Source organism: Garra rufa, chromosome 6, assembly GCF_049309525.1.
Source record: "Garra rufa chromosome 6, GarRuf1.0, whole genome shotgun sequence".
NCBI lineage: Eukaryota > Metazoa > Chordata > Actinopteri > Cypriniformes > Cyprinidae > Garra > Garra rufa.
Window position 1 is genome coordinate 39,365,964 of NC_133366.1, and position 26,803 is coordinate 39,392,766.

The 26,803-nt window shown below is 36.5% G+C and overlaps 1 protein-coding gene and 1 long non-coding RNA gene across 2 annotated transcripts; one reads left to right on the forward strand and one right to left on the reverse strand.

Annotated features, from left to right (window-relative positions):
- Window positions 1-2,867: 2,867 nt before the first annotated feature.
- LOC141336445 (uncharacterized) lies at window positions 2,868-23,867 on the forward strand. Its single transcript, XR_012355710.1, has 4 exons — window positions 2,868-3,036; window positions 16,352-16,541; window positions 23,117-23,191; window positions 23,710-23,867. It is a non-coding gene; the product is annotated as an uncharacterized lncRNA (long non-coding RNA).
- smc2 (structural maintenance of chromosomes 2) lies at window positions 5,284-26,707 on the reverse strand. The gene is made up of 24 exons (XM_073842082.1): window positions 26,442-26,707; window positions 25,120-25,269; window positions 24,892-25,014; window positions 24,612-24,650; window positions 23,860-23,970; window positions 23,701-23,745; window positions 23,033-23,266; window positions 16,301-16,450; window positions 15,764-15,997; window positions 15,205-15,364; window positions 14,913-15,030; window positions 14,674-14,812; window positions 14,043-14,162; window positions 13,747-13,951; window positions 12,140-12,275; window positions 11,935-12,059; window positions 11,450-11,643; window positions 11,140-11,283; window positions 10,691-10,885; window positions 9,733-9,933; window positions 8,461-8,577; window positions 8,194-8,354; window positions 6,387-6,534; window positions 5,284-6,290 (listed from the first exon to the last, which is right to left on the reverse strand). The coding sequence occupies exons 1-24, from the start codon at window positions 26,607-26,609 to the stop codon at window positions 6,108-6,110; spliced, it is 3,600 nt and encodes a 1,199-aa protein (XP_073698183.1). The 5' UTR covers window positions 26,610-26,707; the 3' UTR covers window positions 5,284-6,107.
- Window positions 26,708-26,803: the final 96 nt, after the last annotated feature.

Consider the following 26,803-nt stretch of genomic DNA (forward strand, 5'->3'; position numbering starts at 1 on the left):
CCTGGATGCGCGGCCATATTATCGATACTTGGATGTAAACAACAGCATGGATTGCACATTGAATACGTTGTTTTGCTAATTTATGCTGTCTATACCATGGAAAAAACGTGTGGAAGATGTTAAATCAGATTGAGAAGGACTTAGTAAGTAGGAAAGGGATATTTTGCAAAACTAAAGTTAATAGGCCGTAAAGTATGTTAAATGTATTAGCCTAATATTTCACCTACCTGAGCGGAAATGATAGGAACAAGATGTTGAAAAGATTCTTTTTTAAAGGTAAATTTTTGCCTTTATTGTGATAGGACCGTTTAGAAATGACAGGAAGCAAAGTGGGCGAGCGATAAGGGGCAGAACCAGGAAGGGTCCACGAGTCGAACACGGGACACTCGGAGCGCACCAGTGCTGTACGTCAGCGCGCTGCCCACAAGGCTATCGACGCCAACATGTTAATAAGGTTCTTGAAATCTTTTGCACTCTTTACCTTGATTTGTATTAACATTTGCCAGACTATAGTACTCCAAATGTTTTTCCGTTCCAACCAATTAGTCCAGCCCGAAATTTGACAATAATTGACCATTTTCAACAGCAAAGGACTGATGACGCGTCATGAATACACTACTGGTTGTGTAAACCCTTTTTACCCTTTTTACAACTCTATTCACAGCGCCCCATTTAGGTGCATGTCTCTTTAAATGCTAATGAGCTACTGCTCACCCCACCCCTCTCTTCTGTGATAGAGGAAAGGCGATTTGCTAATAATTGTACAATATATCAAATGTGAGACTTCTTCTGGAGGGAGACACCCCTCGCTGCAGACTGTAGCGCGGTGACGTCAGGTACCTACGTCACGTATGTGTTTACCGCGCATGCGCAAAGTGACGTATGGTATGTATATAACACGCATGCGCGCTATTCTTACTGGCGTTACTGCGCAATGTGCGCATGTGCATGTTCATTAACTTTTTTTAAACTATTTTTGTTGTTGTTTTCTCTTGTCCTCATGTGTCATGTTTATAGTTTTAATTATTATATATAAAAATATATATGTATTGTGGCGGGAGGAGCAAACGACAGACAGTGGGTGTGGCGTCAGGCCTCGGAGAGGCTTTTATTAAACAGAAAGTAAAAGAAAACAAGTTTCCAAGGGGGTAAATGTGTCCAAATAAACGGGGAATCTGGTGTCCTCGTCGTGAAGGCGCTTGCTCAGGTCTGGGGCGCGAGGGGCGGCGGCTTCTTCAGCGGCATCTTCCTCCTCCGCCTACGCGGCACTTCTGGGGGATGAAACGGCCCGGCATCCTGGCCCGTCAGCCGTCACGGGTGCGGTCCTCATCCGGATCCGCAGCGGCGGTGATGAGGCTTCATTCAGTTCACGTGCTCCTCATCACACACCGCCAGCCCGGGATGTTTTCGCGACTCTCCTCTCCCATACACACCCACTCCCGTTGGGAGCCTGGAGAAGGGCGGCGAATAAGGGACGGGGTGGTGATGATAATTAGGGGGGAGGCAGCCGACTCGTCACAGTATATACAATTATATTTTGTTTTGTTGTTTGCAATAAAAGATCACTGTTATCAGTTTGGTTTTTTGGAGGCACCATGCATAAAATGGGATGTAGACACTGAAAATATACTGTATGTAGTCTATTTAACTTAATACTACTTTATTGGCTTAAATATTCCACAGGCAGAATTGCCAAAGCAACAGAAAAATGTCCATAATTATACTAAATAAACAAGAATCATGACAGAGGAAAGGTTAAAATAAGAAACATATAAGGTGCAGAGTAATGTTACAATATACACAGTGAAATAAAGTGCAACAATGTTAATACCTTGTATATAATACTACACAAATATTACAGAATAAACTCTGTAATTCCATATAATTTTACCTCAGACATGGTTAAAATCATGGATTTGTACTGTACTACATATTACTGTTTTTTCCCCTTCTTTTTTTTCACCTTAGCTTTTTTTAATACTTTTACATTTTATAAGAGTATTATGTTAAGTATGCGCATGCGTTTTAATGACGCGTTACGTCACAAACGACGCGAAAACGCCTAAGGTCACCACGTAAACACATACCTGACGTCACCGCGCTACAGTCTGCAGCGAGGAGTACTTGGACTGGAGGTGCAGCTGTATCACGAAAGGTGAATATTGATCCATTCTTGAGGTTTTTTACTTTTAAGCAAAACCTGACTGAATTGTCCCTAGTTCAGAAAGAAGTCTGGAGTAAAATTATTTGCACAAACATAAACGAATTTAGGTGTATTTAGTGGTACGGACGTGGCTTGAGCGATATGTCGTCTTATTGTTCAGAAAATCAAAACGGCTTGATAATCTAGACCAGTGTTTCCCAAACTTTTTTTCTGGGGACCCACATTTTAAAGTTGATAAATCCGTGTGACCCAAATAAACATTAGGCCCATATAGTTCATATATCACGAAGAGAATTTATGCATTAACAAAATTTATACTACAGGGCCGTTGAATGCTTGAATCTGATTGGCTGACGAACGTTCTAGAGGTGTGCATTATATTCAGGGAAACGCACGGCGAACGTAGTTCCAGGCAGCTTTAGACCGCAGTGCATGTCTATATCACTTCGCCAATCGCCATACGATTTCAGTTATTTCAAAGGTCCTTACAGCCCAAAACAGCAAAATAACTAAAACCCACAATGACACTGGCCAAACTAAATACAGTAAACATCAGGATAAAAACGACAGATTATTTCCATGTTTTTTTCCACAATATATTACGTTTTATTATGTACGGAAAGCACAAACTATTTCTCTCGCCCTATCTCACTCACCTCACAGACGCACACACATAACAGTACAGTTTGCACTCGCGTTAGCATTCGCGCTAATGTTGTTAGCGCTGCTCTGACGATTAACTTAAAAACGACATGACAGCTCTCACACGCGAGGTAACAACGGCGTGGTCTTGAAGAAAATGAACTTAAAGTTTAACTGTTAGTAGAGACGATACTGCCAGTCACCCTTTGAGAGACACAGACATGAGAGAGGTAAAGTCATACACTTAGTTTCTCTCCCTCACTCTTTCCGTCTGTCTGCTTGTCTTTCGGTCTGTCTAAACTTCCTTATTAACGGCATTATTTTGCTATTAACAGCCCAAGCGTCGTTACTAGTTCTAAAATGACGTTTTGGAACTAGCAACGAAGCTGTTGAATGAGCTGCGTAAGAAATTAATCCTACTCACAATAGGGTTTTAAGGATAAAAACCGGACGAATGTCATGAAATATATCACTTGATCGATGTCTTGAGGTGTGGTAACTGTAGTATAAGCGGAATAATTGACTTCGGGCCGTAGAATTCTACGAAAATAATGCACACCCGAGGTGTAACGGCCACTCCGCTTCGCGTCGTGACCGCATCACCACCTCGGGTGTGCATTATTTTCTAAGAATTATGTATGACCATTTTTAAGGTCATGCTTCCAACTATTTAAAAGAGATACAGATATTTGACAAAGCACTTTTTTTTTTATTTAAGTAAACTGCAGATTTGCAGAAAATGTTGTTTACCACAAACACAATATGTATCCGTTATTTTGATATCAAATCAAAAAGTGCTTTTTCAGCATTGTGATCCTCTTTTATCACAGTACACTAATACAGTAACAGACATTTTCACGTTTAAACTCAATAAAAAACAACGTATTATTCAATGCACTTGACTTTATATTAAGTTGCTCAAGCAAGTTGCAACACATTTAAACACAACATAGGGAGGCTATAGCTTCCTTTTTGTAATTAAAAATTGGGCTATCAAAAAATATTTTATTTAAAACTTACCACAGACAGAAACAGTCGGCTCTCATGCTTTTCTTTCGCATTAAATCTTTTAAAAACAATCCTTTTAAAGAACTTTTCTACCTGGACAAGTGCACGTATTACATTGCCTTTTTCTTTAAAACTGCACTTTTCCTTATTTTAAACCTAGCCAAAAAGCCACGTGTTGACTGTGAAACGGTGGATTTCATTTATATGCAATTATGGAACATTTTCGTGTCAATCCATGTTCATTTTTACAGCGAACAATGCGCTGTCACTTTAATTCAGCGCTTGCAGCACAGCAAAAAATAGACTCTGCCGAAATGATCGCTGCTCTGCTGCAAATGCACTGCTTTTGGGACGCACTGCTGGACAGCAACCGCGTGCAGTGTGAACGCTCCAATCCGTTAACATTGGTGCGGAAAAAAAATACGCAACGCATACGCACTGCAGACGGAGTATGTGTGAAACAACAACAAAAAAAGAAAGCAGAAGAAGAAGAAAACGACGAGCTCCCTCGTGCGGCTAATAGGTGAACTACACATATAAATTTTGTATATAGCGCACTGAAAAAGAGCGCTGGACTTGGCGACCCACTTGTGGGTCGGGACCCCGCCTTTGGGAATGACTGATCTAGACTGTTTAGGTGTTTTGGAGATTAAAAAAGGATTTTTATTATTGTTTTATAATTTTCCTGCGGAATTAAGCTACATTAACACTTGCTGCTGGTTGTTTTTCATGTCCACAGGTTTAAGCAACCCTCTTAACCTGATGTTTGCCCCCTGGAAAGCAAATTTTACCAGGGGAACCTGGCAAAAAACATTTTACCCCACAAAAATTTTAGCAGGGGGCCGAAACGGAATTGGGCAGGTTTTGTTGTGAAAAGCTGGCAACTCTGGTTGAGTGCACATATTGCTTATATGCAAACACCATGTAAAACTGAATTTTGCATTCAATGTTCCCTTTAACGTTTTAAATTGTAAAACATATTTTTTTCTATGCCTCAAGATAAAAGGCAGAAAAATAAGTATAAATTGCTTCACTATTCTCGACATCAAGTCCAGTACTCAAAGGAGTTCACTTCCAGAACAAAAATTTACAGATGTTTTTTTAAGGAAAATATTTCAGAATTTCTCTCCACATAATGAACTTCAATGGTGCCCCCAAGTTTAAACAACCAAAATGCAATTTAAATGCAGCTTCAAGGGCTGTAAACGATCCCAGCTGAGGGGGTAAAACGATAATTTTTTTTTTTTTTTTTTTTAAATTGACAATTTATATACTTTTTAACCTCAGATACTCCTCTTGTCTGGCTCTGCGACAACTCCAAAAAACGCTGATCTCATTTTCTCCTCCAACTTTAAAATTGCCCTACATCGCTGCAGAAGTACTGAGCCAGTGTTTACGAAGTGTTTTCAAACACCCTTTGGGGGGGGAAAAAAAAAACTACAACTGGGATGTAGGAGGATTTTGAAGTTGGAGGGGAAAATAAGATGGGAGTTTTTCGACCTACCCTAACAGCCATGAACTGGAATACGCAAGACGAGCATTTGAGGTTAAAAAGTATATAAATTTAGAAAATAACCAATCGCTTGATAAGACCCTTCTTTCACAGCTGGGATTGTTCAGAGCCATTTGAAGCTGCATTTTAGAAGTTAAAACTTGAGGGCACCACAGAAGTTCACTATATGGAGAGAAATCCTGAAATGTTTTCCTCAAAAAACAGAAAAAAGACTGAAGAAAGGAAGACATCAACATCTTGTATGACAAGGAGGTGAGTAAAATGTAATTTTTTGTTCTGGAAGTGAACTCCTTTAAGCAACATCCAGTTACATTTAAAGAATTAAAATACATTTGATCAAATATTACATCAGCACTTTTCAACTTTGTTCTTCTAAAATGTACATTTGGGCAGGATGTCATCTTGACAATTTCTGAAACCACTCTCTTTTTGACATTTTATTTATACAAAACCAGCTTGCAAAGTTTGAAAAGACAAAGTGTCATCCTACAAACAAATATAAATGAAATACAGCGAGAGAAAACCGAGACTCACAGGTTTAAAAAGTAGCATAGCAACTACACTCCATAATGTCTAAGTAGAGAAAATTTTTGTGAATATAACAGCGTTTTAAAATAGGCAATGGAAAGAGGTGATTTACAAAGCAATTCCACAAGCATTAGATGCACAAAAAGCTTTTAGTACTAACAATTTTAAATATACCATTTCATTTCCTCAACTGAAAGTAATAAAAGCTTAATATATCTGGATTGAAACAGTTGTGCAATATAGCAAGTGTGTTTAGCTGGCCAGTATCTGTCGCTGCCGTTTGTCCTTGGCTTTCTCCTGCGTGCGCTGGGCCAAAACCTTTCCCTCGTGTGTTTGAGCCGTGCGAGTGACTGTGGAGATGCCATCCACAAATTTGGTCTTGAAGAGCACGTTGGCATTGGTGAACATTCCGTCTTTCAGAGAAACCACAACGAACTGCAAAGAACAAAAAAAGTGATCAATCTATTATTGATGCACTGGCAAATTAATGTAAAGCTTATTTTGAGATTTATTCTTTAATAAGTGTATTACCTGTGAGTGTGTAAAGTGTGTTCTCAGCATCTGTCCGATGTTTTGTGTGTGTGAGAGATCAAGAGCAGCGTCCACTTCATCCAGGATGTAAATGGGAGCGGGTTTGAACAGCAGCATAGCTAAAATCAGAGAGAGCGCCACCAGAGACCTGTAACACACACAAACAAACGCATCAGATGATCAATGAGCAGCATGTACTGGGAAATATGCAGTAACCAGTCCACAATCTTATGCTCTAATGCAGTGGTTCTCAACAGGGGGGGCCCGGAGAGATCGGAAGGGGGGCGCAAATTGTTTGAGAAAAAAACAGACAAGGCATTATTTGGGTACTGGGTGTTATTTTATTGCGTTTCACGTTTCATGTAGAACAGATATTCTAAACCGGTGGGCCTCCGGTGGGTGGGCCTCCGGTGGGTGCCGTGAGATATCTTAAAATTCACTTAAATATTATCCTAAAATTGTTTAATTTCATTATTAATAAAATGATCAAAGCATGGTCTCTCTCGTGCTCTGTGATTGATTGCTTTGGACTCGACGCAGCAAGTTTCATTGCACTGTTAAATACAGACTGAACGGCAGCACAAAACTTCATTTTAGAGACCTGCAAGGGACATATTTTTTAGTCCCGCTCCCGCAAGTTTCTGTCCCGCAGAAATATCGTCCCGCTCCTAATGTAATATATGTTATTTCGTCCTTTTCCCGCCCACGACATTAATGTTTTGTCCCACTTCCACCTGCAAAAGTAACCTATACCCCCCAGGGAGTGCAGGTCATTACTTCATCTCTTCGCTGCATAAAACAAACCGTCGCGCTAATGTAGAGTTAAAGACGATCAGAGTTATAGTAACAAACTTGCGCATGCCTAATGTATGACACTATTTTATATCAGAGTCGTACATTAGGCACGCATTAAGTCCGCTATTAATTCACAACTATTCATGCTTTCGGGGCTCTGATCCATAGATCCACATTTTTGCGTGAAATTTCAAAATATTTGTATAGTTGTCAAAATTAATGTCCTGTGAGTGTTTTATAATAGATGTTCACCCACAGAGGAGGATCTTGTGAGTGTCAGTGGAGTTTATGCACATATGAGCACCAGCATCAACAGACTTAAAATATTTGCTGTATTTTTCATTTGTATATATATTTTGTAATGGATACAGACAGTTGATATTCAGTCAGTCCAGTTTAAATGGCAGGTGCACTTACTTAAGAAAAAGTAATCTGAAGTTGTAAAGAATGTCTGAATTAAAGATTTCAGGAGCTTTTCCCGATCTGTGTATGTGTATATGTATATATGTGTGTGTTTATATATATATATATATATATATATATATATATATATATATATATATATATATACACACACACACACACATACATACATACACACACGTATATGTATATGTATATGTGTGTGTGTGTGTGTGTGTGTGTGTTAAAATGTTAGAACAGAGCAGAGGGTTTTCTTTTAAATTCAAAAGCATAGCTTTAATTTAAGGTTAGTTTGAATTTTGATTTTTTTTATAACATGCAGTAGAAGAATAAAAAGCAAAACAAATGTTTTGGTTAATAAAACGGGTTTAAAAATAAACATCTTTAGAGGAAACGTCAGGTATGGGGGGCCTTGCAAAATTGACCGAAGCAGGAGGGGGGCCCGGCCTAAAAAAGGTTGAGAACCCCTGCTCTAATGGATCTGTAGCCAACAAATGTTGACTTGGAGAGCCATAACCAAAATGGTTATTTATTGATCTTAGGAATGAGCGATATGCCTCTTTTAGTAAAAGACTTGACAAAAGCTGACCTTTGACCCCCGCTGAGCTCTGTCAGGTTCTCTTTCCAGGTGTTCCCTAGAGCCACTTTAAACTCCAACCCGTCCAGGACACCACACCCCTCAGGAGGAGCCAAACGGGCATTTGCCCCAGGCAACAAGGTGGAGAATATAGAGCCAAAATCTTTATTTACCTGCAATCACACACATTGTAGTAAACCAGATGCATTATGATTGTATGATGTTTTTCTTACTGGTTGTGACTGTAAAAACTGAATGGGTCATACGTGGATATTTTACCTTCTGCCATGCCACATTGAGAGCCTCATTCTTCTTCTGGTCCAACTCTTCAATTGTTTCCAGGATTTTGGCTTTATCATTCTCAACAATTCTCTTTTTCTTCTTTAGATCATTGTACTGAAAGGAGGCAGACAGTGTTATTAACTTTTACAAATAGTAATAATAAAAAATAATTTCTAATAGAAACTGCTATAAATAAAATAATATCAAAGCTGGAACTGAGTTCAAATCTCATAAAAACATCCAAGACACCTCAAAATAAACATAATACTAAAATAATAATATAGTAATAATAAAATTGATGATCACATACACTATCGTTCAAAATTTTGGAGACAGTCAATAAGAATTCAGTGATGGTAATGGCAATTGTAATACTACAAAAGAATTCCATTTAATATAAATATAAAATGTTCTTTTGACTGTTCTAAACAGAGAATCCTGAGAAAAACATTTTGGTTTTCACAAAAAAATAAATAAATATAAATTATTTTCAACATTAATTTGGTGCTCAAAAATATTTCTTATTTTTGTCAGTGTATTAGAATGATTTCTCAAGGATCAATTGACACTAAAGTCATTTAAATTGTAATAATATTGGAAAATTTGTAAGCCCACCATGAGTGTATTAAAAACAACTGTTACCCGATCCCTACTAGTCTCAAATACTACAAATGGGGAAAAGCACGTAAAAGTCCACCTACTACGTTGACATGCACACAGACGTAGTAGGTGGACTTTTACATGCTTTTCCCAAACCAGGGAAGTGACGTCGACGTATCGCCATTTGTAGTTTTTGAGACTAGTAGGGACCGGGTAACAGTTGTTTTTAATACACTCATGGTGGACTTACAAATGTTCCGATGCAGCGTTTTGGGAGTACATACCCTATTTACACTACTGTAGAAGTTTGGTAAGATTACTTGCACGTTTAGTGGTGCAATTTACGAGATACATCACATGTACAATGTACGGCTGTAGCAAGCCATTCGACAAGCTCGAATATCCCTGTCAATGTTCGACTAAGGTAAAAAAAACTTCGGATGGGGCATTTAGATGGGCTTTGGAGTGCATAGCAATGTAGTCAAATCTACTCCGAACCATCGCTTTAAGGCCTTCAAATTATCAAAATTTTCTTTTGATTCTGGAGTGAAATTTAACCAAGTCATGAGATTTTCCTAGATTAACCCACTTTTTTACTCTCATTTATGTTTGATGCATTTTTGTAGTAATGTTTTACAGCACCAGCACCAAAAATGTCAAAGGTCTTACCCTCTCCTCAGCCTCACTAAGCATGTTCATGGCCCTGCGGTTGACATTTCTCTCCAGCTTGTCTTTAGTCTCCTCAAGTCTCTTCAACCTCTGTCCAGCCTCTTTGGGATTGTTGGTCTTAAAGTCATAGGCAGTGTTGGGCTGGCCGAAGAGATGCTTCTCAGAAGAGATCCAGTCATTTTCAGCTAACATGCGGGCCACCTAAACAAACGCAAACATTAGATCAGAGGTTGCATTAACCGAAAATTGTCCGTCATTGACAGAGTTTTTTTTTTTTTTTTTTTTATCAGTGCCGAAAAATTAAGCCCATCTGTCACTTTGACAGATTACAATGAGGGTGATCTATTGTAAATTGTAACTAATTCCCACACCTGTTTATTCTAGAACAAAAATAAAACAAATCTTTTGCTATGCGTTTGATTACGCATAGGTGAGTACCCAGTGTAAGCTACAGCGATCTATCAAGCCACATTAAAGAACCCCAAAACAGTATTAATTGATTGAATTTCCTAATGAAAGATTGAAAAGATTGATTGGGATTTAAGAATCGATACTGGTTCATAAAAATGAGAATCTTTTAAAATCAAGAAATCTAGTAATTTTTTTTTTTACCCAGCCCTAGCATATTTTGTTGTTGTTTTTTTCACTGTGGGGTGTGGTGTTGAACATGAAAAGTCTGTTCATCTGTTCTCTTTAAAATAAATGCATAAGCCTATATCGTCCTTTAGGTTCATGATTAAAAATGACAATGTGAACAAAGAAAAAGCAACTAAATTTGTTAAATTAAAAATTAGAATTAAAATATGAAAATTAAAAAGACGGGTAAAAGATGATGGAATTTTTACGCCCCTCTCCGTCAAAACGTCAGACAATATTAAAGTCTTACGCAACCTTGGCATTAGATACAATCTATTCCACAACACTCAAGTCTCTAATGGTCTCATTAACTTCCTCTGACCTTGGCTGTGGCATCAGCGCTGTCTTTCTTGTGTTTGCTGATGTTGTGTTCCAGCTCTTTGATTTTGAGCTGAGCATCATTGTTTTGCTCTCGGAGGCGATTTGCTTCTCCGCTCTTTCCTTTAATCTCTCTCTCCTGTCCCAGAATCACCTCCTTCTGCTGGGACAGCTGCTCCTGCGCAACACGCACTGCTTCCTAAACACAGACACAGAGTGACAGTTAACATTTATGGCGCTAATAACATCACTTTTAAAAGGACAGTCCACTCAAAGATTACAGTTTTTCAATAGGAACCAAAACCGTTTTATCTACCAACACTTTAAAATATCTTCTTTTGTGTTTTACAGAAGTCATAAAGGTTTGGAATGACAGGAATGTAAATATGTATTTTTTAGGGGATAATCTGCTCAAAGGTGTCTAGGAAAATCTAAAAGTAGTTGTTTCTGTACCTTATTGGCCAAAACCTCAGTGGTCATGGTGTCAATCTGCTCCTGTATGGCTTTGAGAGCCTCATCTACAGCCTGAATCTGTTGCTCATATCCAGTTTGTTCTCTTTTCAGCTCCTCCAACTCCAGAGCTACTGCATCTGCCTCCTAGAGAAAAACAGAAAGAAAGAGGTGGTTTAAAAAAAAAAAAAAAAAAAAAAACACCCAAAAAAGTACCCAGCTTTTAGCTGTTGTGGCTAACACAACCAGTGCAGACATGGTGTAACCTTGATCAGTCTGAAGCCTGATACACATCATAGTAGAGGGAAAGTACCTGCTGTTTCTCTTTCAGTCTCTTGTTGTAGGCATCTGCTTTGCTCTTGGCCTGGTTGAGTTTCTGCTGGGCTGCTTTCAGTTCTTTCTCTCTCTCTGCCTCTGCGTTCTTCATCTTGTTCTCCAGAACTTTGTACTTCTCTTCTGCCTTCTTCTGAACCTCCTTTGTCTTCTGCAGCGTTTCCTCACACTCCTCTAAAGAAACAGAACATTTCGATAGTTAAAAGGATAGTTCACCCAAAAATGAAAAGTGTCATTAGTTACTCACCCTCATGTCATTTGAAACACAAATTAAAATATTTTTGAATGTGCCTTGAATGTGGTAGTTGCATAGCTGTCTATGCAGGGTCAGATAGCTCTGTGATTTCATCAAAAATATCCTAATTTGTGTACCAAAGATGAACAAAGGCCTTACGGGTTTGGAACGACATGAGTGTGAGTAATTAACAACGTTTTTATTTGGCAGAGAGGGGTATTTGTGTGTACCGATGGTCTTGCACAGGTTCTCCAGCTCCTCTTGTTGCTTGTGGAAGGAGCTCTGCTGAAGTTTGGTCTCCAGGATCCGAGCCTCCTCAGTCTTAAGGTCCAACTGCTGCTTCAGCTGACGATATCTGAAAGAGAGCAGCAATGTTTGCATCTGCCTTGTACTTTTGTTCTGATTGGTCAGTGAGATGTTGTACTTTGGACTCACTTCTCAGCTGTTCCCTTGAGGCTGCTGAGCTCAGACTCCATCGCGGTGAGTTCAGCTTCTTTAGCCCTCAGACTGTCCTGAATGTCCTTCACCTCAGCCAGTTTAGATAGGACGGAAGCCGTCTGAGCACGCGCACCTACACACAAACACAAATAACAGTTATTAGAGAACACAATGCTCTACTGTGCCTTGTAAAAGTATTCAGATGGTAAACTCATCTGTCTTCTGGATAAAAAGCCCACTGGTATCATTATTCAGATTGTAAATAGCGGTCCACCAATATGGGTTTTTTAGCGCTAATGCCGATGGTGAGAACTAGAGATTGGGGGCAAGTATAATGGTGATATACACATAGGACAATTTAATGATAGCAAAGATGTATCTTTGTGTTCCTGTAGCTTAAACTGCAAATTGGTCGGTTCCCAGGATATGCATGAACTGATAAATTGTACATAGTAACAAAGTGTAATAAAACATTTACACTAATCGGTTGAATCTGCAATGCACTGAGCTCTAAAACTTAAAAGCTTTGATTGCTCTCAAAATATTTGTGAAGACTGAATACTCCAAATAGCAAATTCAGAATTTAATTCTCATTGGTCAATCTCACAGAACTATGGAAGCCCAATTCCGCCAATAGTTGCAGTAATTGCGATTTTTTTTATCTAACCATTCTGACTTTTCTCTCAGAATTGCGAGTTTATCTCTCACAACTTTGACTTTATAACACACAATTCCAAATTAATTAAGTTGTAATTGCAAGTCTATATTCACATTTCTGAGAAAAAAAAAAAAGAATTGTAATTTTATATCACACAACTGCTAGAAAAAGTCAGACTAGTGAGTCACGCAATTGATTTTTTACTTTGTGTCAAAATTAAGAACAAGAAAAGGAAAGAAAAAAGGGAAAGGCAATAAGACTCAGTAAGACTTCTAATAATTTTGACTTTTTTCTCAAAATCGTGAGCTTACATGTCACAATTCTGAAAAAAAAGAAAGTCAGAATTGTGCGATGTAAACTACCAATTGCGATAAGTCAGAATTATGATATACAAACTCAAAATTCTGCAGAAAAACAGTCAAAATTGAGAGTTGTCACATTTGAGTTTATAATGACTTTTTCCTCATAATTTCAAGTTTACATCTCACAGTTATGAAAAAAAAAAAAAATCAGAATTATGATATAAACTCAAAATTCTGAAAAATAAAATAAAATAGCGAGTTTATCAAAATTTGAGTTTATAATGACTTTCTCATAATTGCAAGTTTACATCTCACAATTGTGAAAAAAAAGTCAGAATTATGATATACAAATCTAAAATTCAGAGGATAAAAGTTCTGACTTCTATACAAAACACATCAAGAACAGGTCATGATGTTGTTAATGTTAACTAAAAACATTTTAAAGATGAAAAATTTACTGCCAACTAACTGAAATAAGCTTACGCAGTAAGAAAAAGAACTGGAAAAAAAACCTAGAAAAAAAAAAGAGTCTGATTTACATAATTTGGAATTTTTGTTAAATTACAAAACAAATAGTCTGAGGGTAATCTAGGGAACTTTTGTAAAGCTCTGTATCTTGTGCAGTTATAAACACACATACAGACCTCCAGTCAATGTTCCTTGAGGATCAAACACATCTCCTCCAAGTGTTACAGTTTTGGTGCTCACACCTCTGTCAAAAGCAACTTTTTTAGCATTGTCCAAACTGTCACAGACCAGCGTAGTTCCGAATACATACTCCATGGCCTTCCTCAGCTCCGATTCATAACCTACCAATGACAGAGCTGTGTGCACATTATCTGATCCAACCTGCAACACAAAAAAAACGGGTTCCTTCCTTTAAACAAAATCCCACTTAGAATATTTTAAACAAATCATAATCAAATCAACAAGTTCTCACCAAGTTTTTGGCAGTGCGCACTACATTGTCATTGAGGGTACGTGCTGATATTTTGTTCAGAGGAATGATGGTGTATCTGCGTTTCAGTTCACCCTTTTCCAGAAGCTTTTTTCCAGTAACCTGCAAATAGACAAGTTCAAAACGAAAGCATTATTTTGTTAGATAATGACAAACTATCATTCAAAAGTTTAAGGTAAGGTTTTTAAAAATGTTTTAAAACAGCAGTGTCATGAAATTTTACACTTCAAAATAATAGTTTTCTATTTCAGTATTTGAAAATGTCATCTTCTACTCCTGTTGTGGCACAGCTGAACTTTCAGCAGACATTACTCCAGTCATCAATGTCACATCATTCTTCAGAAATCATTCTAATATGCTGATTTGGTGCTCAAGAAAGTTCTTATTATAATCAATGTTGACATTAGTTGTGCTGCTTACTATTTTATGTGTGATATATTTTTTCAGGATTCCTTGAAAACTGATCAATTTTGATCAATTTATTACATTCTTGCTGAATAAAAAAATATTAAAGAAAAAAAAAATTGAAATGTCTGAACTTTTGAATGGTAGTGTATGAACATTAAATATAATCAATAGCTACATCTATTATGTTTTATAAAGTAAGCCTCACCTCATTGTCGACCACTACGTTATAGAGTCGACCACCAGCGACCACCTCCAGAGCTGTAGCGTTTGACACATCAGTCACGGAGAAAAGATTAGCCACCAAACCCTTCACCTTACTGCGGTCCCAGTTCTTCTCTGGGTCCCTACATACACACACAGTACCAATGTATACAATGAATGAAGGAAGTGTATAAACAACACATAAGAAATTAGTCTAGATAAAAATGGCTTGCATGCTCTCACATGTACTCGAAGCGCAGGTTGGGAAACTGGCCCATGAGGGACTCGTAGGTTTCTCTGAGCTGAATGACGTCCCGTGAACACTGCCTTTTCTGCTCCAAAAGACCCTCCTCTCGTCCATCTGAACACAGAAGTCAATCGACTCTAAAAAAATGTTTTTAACTAATGTCTAGACAAAGACTAATATGATACTTTAAATCTGTATTATGTTTTCAGATTTTACAATTCACATTTTTCAGGCTTCAGCTAAGTGGACCTATTTCAACCACAATCACATTCAAAATGTATTCAGTACCTTCATAATTGAGTTTCTTCATTTCAGCCTGTAGCTTTTCTATGCATTTCTTCATAGCCTCAAAGGTGTCCTGGTCTTTTTTGTAGCCACTGTCCATCTTCTTGACCTGAGCCTGCTTAGTCTTCAGCTCCTGCTGAGCATGTTTCAGTTTCATTTGAGCCTAAGAGACAGAACAAAGACATTTACAATCGATCCATTCAAGTTTTTTAATTAATATCTTTACATGGAGAGGATGCATTAAGTTGCTTAAAAGTGATAGCAAAGACTCAAGTAATGGCTGCTGAAAATGTACCTTTGCCATTACAGTAATATAAAAGTATTTTAAAATGCTTCCATTTACGTTTACAACAATTTGACCACTTTCTTTAATTAACACTTTTTACAATTTACAACTTTCTGACCCCAAATCTTTTAACAGTAGTACATTTCTAACCCATAATAAAGTTAAGACTCTTCTGATCGGAGCAATAACAGTATGGAAAGTGAACAGCTTTTTTTAAAGTATACAGTGGACAAACAATTTTACATCACTGTGGTTATTAAAATTTACAGATGTTACCTGTTTGGCCTCTGTCTCAGCTTTACTCATGTCATTCTTGCAGGTCATCATTTGGCCGCTAAGTGTGGCTTCAGCTCCATCTTCATTGGCAGAAAGACCAGCTGACACTGCCTTAAAATGCTGTTGAGCTGCCTCCAGTGCTTCTGCATCCTTTTGCCCTTCCTCCTGCACAGCCTTCAGCCGATCCATAGCCTTACCAACCTCCACTTCTTTAGCTGACATCATCTTCTTATCCTAGTTCAAATAAAGTTAGCATTTAAATAATTTACATTCATGTAAAGAGACTTCTGGCATTATCTTGAGGTATATTATCACAATACTTTGAAATAGTTTTTCCCCAAACCTCACAGGAATGTTTTTCTTTAATTGTTATTACTTAATTTGTGTATTAAATCTATTTGTAACAATTTTACAATACTTTTTGTCAAGCTTTTTAAAAATATTGACTGCACTTGTAGTTCAGATATTTATAAACTAATTTTAGATAAACACACTGAACCAAAAAGCAATTTGAATATACGATCGAATCCTAATTACCTCCTCCATGTTTTTAACCAGCTCCTTTCTCTTCTTGTTCTCGTCTTTCAGATTTTGCTTCTTCAGGTCCAGAGCGCTTTGGGCCTTTGTGTCCACTCTCTGCGCTTCAGACAAGGTCTCTTCCAGAGTCTTTAACACCCCCCCAACCTCCTAGAGAGACAGACACAGATATGAGACATGCTAATGGAACACAACAGGAGACAGAAATATTCAATCAATCAACCGCACACTTCTCTAACAGGTATCAATTTGCATCATAAAAAATTCACAAATCTTTTCCCGTACAAAGATTTTAATACTTTTGCCAGTCCATTACCCACCATTCCACCCTCTATTACAGACCTTCAGTCTCCACATGACAAGTATACAATTACCAAACCTGTTCAGGTAAAAGAAATCCTACCTATTTAAACCAGAGGTCAAAACACCATTTAACAGACCGCAGTCCAATTCTGGACCTTAAATGTGTTTCAAAAGGACCACAAATAATTTCCAATAAATCACAGACAGTTTTTTTTTCTCCCGAAAGAACAGTTAAACTTTCTTCACACTGAAAACAAGCTACACAGCAGATGCAGCTGGAGTAACAACATGATATCAAGATCACATGTAAATATACACAAATAAATAAAAATAAAACAAATAAAAAAACAACATGTACATATATACACAAGAAAAATGACTGGTGGAAGACTACTGCTAACCATTTGTGGATTCCCATGCAGATTCAAGTTTGAGCTTAAAGGGATAGTTCACCCAAAAATGAAAATTTGATGTTTATCTGCTTACCCTCAGGGCATCCAAGATGTAGGTGACTGTTTCCTCAGCAGAACACAAGCGAAGATTTTTAACTCGAACCGGTGCAGTCTGTCAGCCATATAATGGACATGGATGGGCACCAAACCTTTAAAAGTGAACAAAAACATGCACAGACAAATCCAAATTACACCCTGCGACTCGTGACGATACATTGATGTCCTAAGACACGAAACGATCGTTTTTTGCGAGAAACGGAACAGTATTTATATAATTTTTTACCTTTGATACACAGCCACGTCCATCTGTCCTGAGCTCGAGCTTATCATCCGGCTCGTGCTCAGGAGAGATGGACGTGGCTGTGTATCAAAGGTAAAAATAAATAAAAATATAAATAATGTTCAGTTTTTCACAAAAACCGATCGTTTCGTGTCTTAGGACATCAGTGTATCGTCACGAGCCACAGGGTGTAATTTGGATTTGTCTGTGCATGTTTTTGTTCACTTTTAAAGGTTTGGTGCCCATCCACTCGTATTATTTGGCTGGCAGACTGCACCGGTTTTCGTTAAAAATCTTCATTTGTGTTCTGCTGAGAAAACAAAGTCACCTACATCTTGGATGCCCTGGGGGTAAGCAGATAAACAACAAATTTTCATTTTTGGGTGAACTATCCCTTTAAAGTGGCCTTTTCAGACCATTTTAATGTAGAAAAAAAAAAAAAAAAACCCTACAATTTAGGTAAATTACATATTAAAAGGCAAAAAAAAAGGAAAATAAATATTAGTTGCAATAACTATTTTTACTTAACTCATTTTATTTATTGTAATACTACTGTTAAAGTTTAAATGTAACCCCTGTAATGTACGCATTTGTGAATGTCATTATGTAAAATCGTATTCCTGTAAAAAAAAAGTTGGGTAAGATAGATAAAGTTTCATAAAGCACATTTAAAGACAACAAATGTTGTACCAAAATGCTGTTTAATTATGAAAAACGGGGAAAAAATAAAGTGTAAATAATTAAAAAAACCGACTCAATCACAAAAAAAAAAAAATCATACAGATAAAACTCATAATTAAAACACCCTCTACATCTCAAGCAACATCATAAACTAAAGAGAGAGAGGGGAAAAAAAAAAAGTCTTTAACCTAGATTTGAACCTAGGTATGGCCAACCACAACTACACACCCCTGATCATGCTTTAGTAGTTTTTAAATGTTAGTTTTAACTTAGTTAAGCTAAGTGTGAATGAGGAACAGAGAGAAGCAGCTGATTAAATTAAAGAGACCTTGGTACAGAATTTGGTTGCAGAAGATCAAATTTAAATGTTAAAAGAAGTCCCTTAAAGGGATTGTTCACCCAAAAATGAAAATTTGAAAAATCCAAGATGTAGGTGACTTTATTTCCTTAGCAGAACACAAACAAAGATTTTTAATGAAAACCGGTGCAGTCTGCCAGCCAAATAATTTGAGTGGATGGGCACCAAACCTTTAAAAGTAAACAAAAACATGCACAGACAAATCCAAATTACACCCTGCGGCTCGATACATTAATGTCCTAAGACACGAAACGATCGGTTTTTGTGAGAAACTGAACAGTATTTATATAATTTTTTACCTTTGATACACAGCAACGTCCATCTGTCCTGAGCACGAGTTTAGCGTCCGGCTCATGACATGTGAACGCGCTCTGGCGTAGAATACGCAAACGCCGGAAGCGATCTGTCACACGTATACAACACTCATTGTTTACATAGAGCACAGAGATTGTGGGTATAGCGGCTATTCAAAATGGTAATTACTTGCGCTTATCCTGATTGTTCAAACCGATTTAAAGCTAAAAGATTGCGCATCCGGGACTTTTCACTGATTTCCCCTTACGGCGTTTGCGTATACTACGCCAGAGCACATTCACATGTAATGAGGCGGATGTTAAGCTCGCGCTCATGACAGATGGATGTGGCGGTGTATCAAAGTAGGGCTGTGCAATATGGACAAAATAATCATATTGCGATTTTTTGAAGGAATATTGCGATTGCGATTTTATTTGCGATTTTTTTTTTTTTTTCAAACAAGCTACATACATACATTCTAAATGTATTCAGTGCACAATAAGTGCATAACAAAACATTTCACCATGAAATAACAGTATTAAGTTTAATAAACAAAACTGTAGTAAAATTGTCTTTAAAACAGACAACATAAAATAAATAAGCCATTTTACTTTTTTCCCGGCACTTTAGCCTACTTTGTGCAATAACGAATACATTCATTTCAGTGGAAAAATAAGTCCAAAACTCTCTATTTTAACATTTTGAGGGTTCTAAAATCTTTTGCTTTTTTTTTTTTTTTTTTTTTTTTTTTTTAGAAATTCTTATGTTTTAATTTTTCTGATAATGAAAAAGCATAAACATTTATTTATTTTTAATCAAATGAAAAATAAACCCTTTTAATTTGTCAAACAAACAGAAATTTACTGTTAAAATCAATGCGTGGAAGAAAAATTATGTTCAGTTTAAAACGTTTAAATAATAATTAAGTGGTTAATCTTGTTGTAATTTTTTTATCATATATATTATTTTATGTAAATTATTTAAATAGGAATATATAAACACCTACATTATACTGTACAAAAGTAATACAGGACTAATATTGTTCTGTTACATGTTAAACCGTACTTTTATTTTGACAGGTTGCAGTGAAGTTTCTGTGTGTATATGATGCTAGTTTGCTCAAATGAAACGGTAAAAGTGAAACTCACAGCAGCGATTTGGCGATTGAGTTTATCTGTTCATGTGAGATGCAAATGCCAAAAATTAGCGGGAGCATCACGTGTGCTTCAGTCTGCATGTAGTAAAGAAATAAAACGCGTCTCCGCCATTCATACATACAGAAGCAAACGGAACATGAAGGATTCATATTAAAACGGTCTTTTTAGTCCGCGATCCAGTCCGTGTTTTCTTGGAGGAGACATTGTAATCACGCGACCATGAAGAGACAGAAATGCCATGCCTTCGTGTAAATAAGATAAATAACATAAGGCTATTTAGTATGTTTAATAAAAGAACTATGTATAGACCTGTTCTATAGGAAAGATAACCTTAAATGACTTCTATTTGTGATGTGGCGCTATATCGAAAATAAAATGAACTTGACGTTCAAGGGGGGCGGGGGTGCCGTTGGGGGGATAGGTAAAATCGCAGCCTTGTGCGGTTTAGAAATCGCATGTGCTTAAATCGCGATTTTTTTGCGATTGCGATTAATTGCACAGCCCTATATCAAAGGTAAAAAAATTATATAAATACTGTTCAGTTTCTCGCAAAAACCGATCATTTCGTGTCTTAGGACAACAATGTATCATCACGAGCCGCAGGGTGTAATTTGGATTTGTCTGTGCATGTTTTTGTTCACTTTTAAAGGTTTGGTGCCATCTACGTCCATTATATGGCTGGCAGACTGCACCGGTTTTCGTTAAAAATCTTTGTTTGTGTTTTTCTGAGGAAACAAAGTCACCTACATCTTGGATGCCCTGGGGGTAAGCAGATAAACAACAAATTTTCATTTTTGGGTGAACTATCCCTTTAAATTAGCCTGGAAAAAATCCAGACCCTAATCTATTAAGATTAAGGGTCTGGCATCGAGCAATGAAAAGGGCCTAACTTGAGGGGCGGCACCAAGCATGCATTTGAAACTCTCAATGCACGCAATTGGATAACGACACGACCAATCACTAAGCCCCATACGCTTAGCTACTGTCGTGGAGCAAAGATGATGAATTCTCTCAATGAAGTCAAAAAGGCTCAAAAAACAGAGTTCCAGATGTCAAAATAAGACTTTATTGAACAGCACTACAAAGCCGAGATAACGGTCACCGCATCTAGCCTCTATCTGTCAGGGTGTCCATACTTATACCCATCCTCGCTATCCAAAATTGGTAGTTCCGGTTTTTTATTGGTTATGCCTGTCTGATTCGCCACAATTATTTATTGCCCCACCTGGCCCATTTTTAATGGTGGTTTTTGGTTCAGTCAGCCATTTTTTAAAAGTAAGTTTTATTCCGCCGCCTCCAATTGGTTGGAGGCGGTCCCATGGGTCTCCAATTAGTTGGAGGTGGTCCCATTGGTTCATTTATCAAACCTGTTTACATGTATCTGTCATATGTTGGAAGTCACCCAAAGTTCACTGGTTCATTTTAAGTTCACTGGTAAATTCCAGTGGAAACCACCGGTGCTGCCCCACAGCATGCACCTGCATTTCAGTCTGTGTTGAGACATCTAGTATTATGATACTCGGCATTTTGATAGATATTGATTACTGTTATAGCCATACATCATTTGTTTAAGTAAAATAATAAAATAATATCATATTGAGTAAAATAGCACAATATATTTTTAGGATACACAATACTACCAGCAAAGCTAACTGATAGATTAAAGTCTTGCCGTATCCAGTCGGCAAAACAGCAAAAAACGTCCTTCTTGCAAAGGAACGATTCGAGCGCGGTTTTCTGTTCCTCTTTTATATGAAAAGCCAAGTCTAACTCGTTCATTGTAGCGGCCAAAGCCATTTCAAACAACTGGTGTTCATCTCATCTTTCAATGTTTACTAAATGACTCCGGATGTCACAGCGCTGTTGTCATCAGCTTAGCTCGCCTCTGGCCTGCCTACATCAGATACACCAATTTGATTGGTTCCCAGAACTGCTTACGTAATGCAGTAACGTGCATCATTGCTCGATGCCAGAGTGTCTTGCAGAGACAATTCAAATTGTGCTCTTGCGAGAACTTTGGATTTCCAGGGTACCTTTAAGGCTCCTAAGGCTGAATTTATTTGATTGAAAATACAGTTTAAAAAAAAAAAAAAAAAAAAAAACAGATGTCAAATTCTGAGCAGCTGTGTACATATCATGTGGCATTTCACATTTATTCTACAAAATTGGTTCAAAATCAGTGTTGGAAAAAATCTTGAAAACAAAACAAAATTTTGTATCTATGCTAATAGTATAAGGTACACATTTTTAATTGTGCAGTTAATTCTTATATTGTACTTTCAGAAAGTTTTGGAATATTTGTCCTCTCCCCAAATTTGTCACTACCGAAACACAGTAATATATAATGAAATAAGAAGGGTTATATTGACCTATTAAGATTTTGCTTAGATCTTAGAAGATGTCACTACCAAAACTTCACCAAATGTTTCGGTCATGACTGATAGATTTTAGATCTCTTTGAACCTAGTTCAAAGAAGCTAATTAGCACATGGTTAGCTAGCACAGTTTTAAACAGTTGTACACAAAAACTAAATGTAATGAAATAACTCCCAAAAAAGTGTGCTTATAGAAAAATGGTGTTCAGTAGCGACACTTTTTACACGCAGATTTTTCGTACTTTTGAGCACATAAGGAAATATTTAAAAATGATGAGGCCTATCTATGCATGATGAAGCTATGAGAGTGACTGGCATATAAACATTCTTTATCATAAATGTACGGGTGTAGGTCAAATAAGTCTCAGCCAATGGACTAAAACATGCGCTGTTTCGATACATGAAGATGCGGGACATTTTTATTTTATTTTTTTACATAAAGTTTTATAATTTACTAAGAAAATATAAAATAAATATTTTTTGAACTTCACTTTAAAAAGAATAATAATAATTTCAAAGGATAATAGAAGGATCTTAGTAAACATCCAGTAAACATTTGAATACTTAAACGGTTTTTAAATGTGTTTTTTTGGTTGTGGGACAGCAGTTTGCACCAGTTCTGTAGAATGGCCCTAGTACATTATATTGTGCTTTTGACATGCACATACCATTGTTTATGCATACTGTCGCAAAGCACTTGACCAGTAAGAAAGGAGAAAAAAAAAAAAAAAAAAAGTAGAAACCGCGTTACAGTGAGACAATTAAAACATAACTAACCGTCAAATGCTAAAATTACCTTATAAATGTTACCAACAAATACACTATTGCTTACCTTGTCCCTCCTGCGTTCCAGCTCATGTATCTCTGCGCTCAGCTCTTTTACTTTGGCCTCGTTCTGTTTCATGTTCTCCTGCAGCTGTGCGATGGAGCTCTGCATCTCCTGCAGGTCTTCAGTAGACTTCAGCTTGGTCTCCTCAGCACACACAAACAGGTATGCCACATACAGTCGACTCAAGTGCTCGATCTCACGCATGAGCTTCTGGTACTCCAGGTAGGATGCACGTTCCTGAGAAGAAGCAAGGGAGACAGATAGGATGTGACAAAGATGATAAATATATATATAAATAAATATATATATATATATATATATATATGTGTGTGTCAAATGTATTTCATCCACAGTAAGGAATTGAAGCCGTTAGAACACTTAAATGTTCATTCATAGCAGCACATAAAGAAACAGTGGTACAAAGTAATGTATAGCCTTGAGAACCCATCATGTATTAATAATTGACCACTTCATTATTCATATAATCAATGCAAAAATGAATAATACATCATTCTAATAACATGAATAATGTAATATACACATATACAATAAAATAAAAATAAGCTACTTATTAATTTATTATTCAGTCTAAGAATGTAGCAAGATAAAAAAAAAAGATTTTTTATTTTTGCAATTACCAATCCCTAGTAATCCTTTTTTTTAAAACATACCTCTTTCAGTTTTTCCATAGCAGGGGTGATCTCCTCATCCAGGATCTGTCTCACAAACAAACATCCAAAGATGAAGTCTCCATAAGACGAAATTGCTTATTGTTCCAATTGTTGGGTCATTTATATTGTATAAAGTATAAATTAAATAAATGTACATACAGTCTGAATCTCTTTCAGCTTGGCGTCTTTCTTCTCAATAGTTTTCTGAGCACTGATCTTCTTGCATTCATACATCCTGGTACCTGCCGCCTCCTCAATCATGGCCAGAATCTGTGAAGAAAAACATGGCATGATTATTTCAGATTTCACAGAAGTAAACACAAAAACACGAACTTGCATCTATAACAGTGGATGTTTGTATTTTTATTTGCATTGTGACGTTAGCAGCATTTATCTGAAATAAAAGCTTTTGTAACAATAAACACTATCTTGGAGTCAGTTTTTTTTTTTTTTGGTGGGGGAAATTATAGAAATTAATACTTTTATTTAGCAAAGATGCATTAAATTGATCAAAAGTGATTATAAAGACATTTATAATGTTACAAAAGATTTCTATTTCAAATAAATGCTATTCTCCTGAACTTTCTATTTCTCCAAAAAACAACTGTTTTCATCATCATCATCATAATAAATATTTTTTGAGCAGCAAATCACAATATTAGAATGATTTCTGAAGGATCATGTGACTAATAATGCTACAAATTCAGCTTTGAAATCACAGGAATAAATTACATTTTAAAATATATTTAAATAGTAAACAGTTATTTAAAATGGTAAAAATATTTAAAAATTGTATGATTTTAGCTGTACTTTGTTTCAAATAAATGCAGGCTTGGTGAGCAGAAGAGACTTCTTTAAAAACAAACTTTTGACTGGTGGTGTACAATACATTCAAATGACAAACATCTCACCTCAGGAGGCTTCATGTTTAAGACCTTGGTGATTCTCCCCTGAATAATAAACAAAGACAGGAGTGATTAGGAATGTGAATCATAACCACAACTGACACAATTGCTCATCTATCTAAAAACATGAATCAAAAATGAAACCTATTTACTTAAAGTATTTTAGAGAATAGATTGTCACATTACACAAGTATTACAAGTTGCAAACAGCAATTTACAAAATAAAAGTCCTAAAATTTCAGTCCACATATTCTTAAATCTTAAATCAGTGTATTATGGTGGTTACCTGCATGATCAGAAAGTGAGGGTTGTTGACGTTTAAGCCAACCGAACAAAACAGATCCTGGACTCGCAGGTTGTTTGCATTCACACCATTGATGAGGTACTTGTTACGTCCACCTATGACCACCTGCAACACAAACAATAATGTCACAAGCTGTATAGCTCACTATTTGAAGTGTGTTATAAGCCATCAGTGAGAGTGTGGAGCAGCCCCTGCTATAAATCTGAATACCTGTCGTGTTATGGTTATCTCATCATGCGTCTCAAACCCAAGTGGACTCTGTTTCTTGTTGGAGTTGTCGAAGGTGATGGACACAGTTGCTTTGGTGATCCCAGCCAGACCATTTTTGTACACCAGATCTTGGAGATTAGTGGCACGAACCTACAAGGTTTGATTAAAAACAAACGTATTACATTTTAGCTTTTAAACTCTAACACCTTCTTACGTATAGATTACATACACTATCAGTCAAAAGTTTCTGAACAGTAAGTTTTTTTAAAGAAGTCTCTTTACTTGATCCAAAGTACAGAAAAAAAACTAAAATTTTGAAATAACTGTTTTTTAATTTAAATATATATTTTAAAATGTATTTTATTCCTGTGATTTCAAAGCTGATTTTTTTTAGCATTATTACTCCAGTCACACAACACTTCAGAAATCATTCTAATTTGCTGCTCAAAAACATCTTTTTATTATACTGCTGAGTAGATACATTTTTTTTTTTTAGTTTTTTTTCTGATGAATAGAGCGTTCAGGCGAACAGTAATTATCTGAAATAGAAATCTTTTGTAACATAAATCTCTTCATTACTTTTGATGAATTTAAAGAGGCCTTGCTAAAGAAAAGTATTAATTTCTATAACTCCTAATTACTCATTTCTTTTCCCAAACAAAAATATATATATACTAACACCAAGCTTTTGAATGGTATGGTGTATACTGTTACAAAAGCTTTTTTATTTCAGATAAATGTTGATCTTTGGATAATTCTATTCATCAGAGAAAAAAAGGGGAAAGAAATTACTTAACTGTTTTAAATAATGATGACTATAATAATAATAAAAATGCTTCTCGAGCAGCAAATCAGCACATTAGAGTCTGAATAAATTTTAAAATATACACAAATACAAAGTGGTTATATTAAATAGTAAAAATATTTCACAATATTACGGCTTTTGCTGTATTTTGATACAAATACATGCAGGCTTTGCAAGCAGTATATAATTTAAAAAAAATGATTAAACATCTTGCTGTTCAAAAACTTTTGATTGATAGTGTATAACTTAACCAACTGAATATAATCAATTATTGTTATACTGAAAACGTCTGTTCTGATTAACTTTTAAGTTTTTTGTTTTTTTGTTTGCATATTTGTATGCTGCTGTTGCCGTCATACAAGTGACTTATAAAACAGAACAATTAAATACAGTTTTGTTTTTTAAACAAGCACCAACAAACAAAAAATACAATAACCGTATACATTGGCATCACAAAGCTGCTAAATGTATACAGATATGAATGTGTGTACTTAATATTCCATGTAGTAAAACTGACCTGTGATAGATTAGATATCCCCAGCAGAAAGCAGATGGAATCTAGTATATTTGACTTTCCGCTGCCGTTCAGTCCAGTGATGGCGTTAAAAAACGGATCAAATCCATTAATCTCCGTCCTTTCAGCGTAGGACTTAAAGCCCTCGAGTACAATAGACTTTATGTACATTTCGATCCAGCACCGTATGCGTAAAATACAATAAAAACGCTATACACCGCTATATTTTACCTGATAACAACCGCAAAGAACTTTAGCGTTGCTTTCAGTTCAACCATCCAAACTTGAAATTTGGCGCCAGGCGCGTGTCCGCTACGCCTTTGTGACCAGATTTAAGTTCGCCGTTAAGATACAAACAAAGAAAT

Coding starts and splice junctions, on each gene's coding strand:
- smc2 (XM_073842082.1), bottom strand. CDS start 26,609: ATGTACATAAAGTCTATTGTACTCGAGGGCTTTAAGTCCTACGCTGAA. Junction 23,746..23,859: donor AGCTGAAAGAGATTCAGACT/GTATGTACATTT, acceptor TTTGTGAGACAG/ATCCTGGATGAGGAGATCAC. Junction 23,267..23,700: donor CTATGGAAAAACTGAAAGAG/GTATGTTTTAAA, acceptor GCTTCTTCTCAG/GAACGTGCATCCTACCTGGA.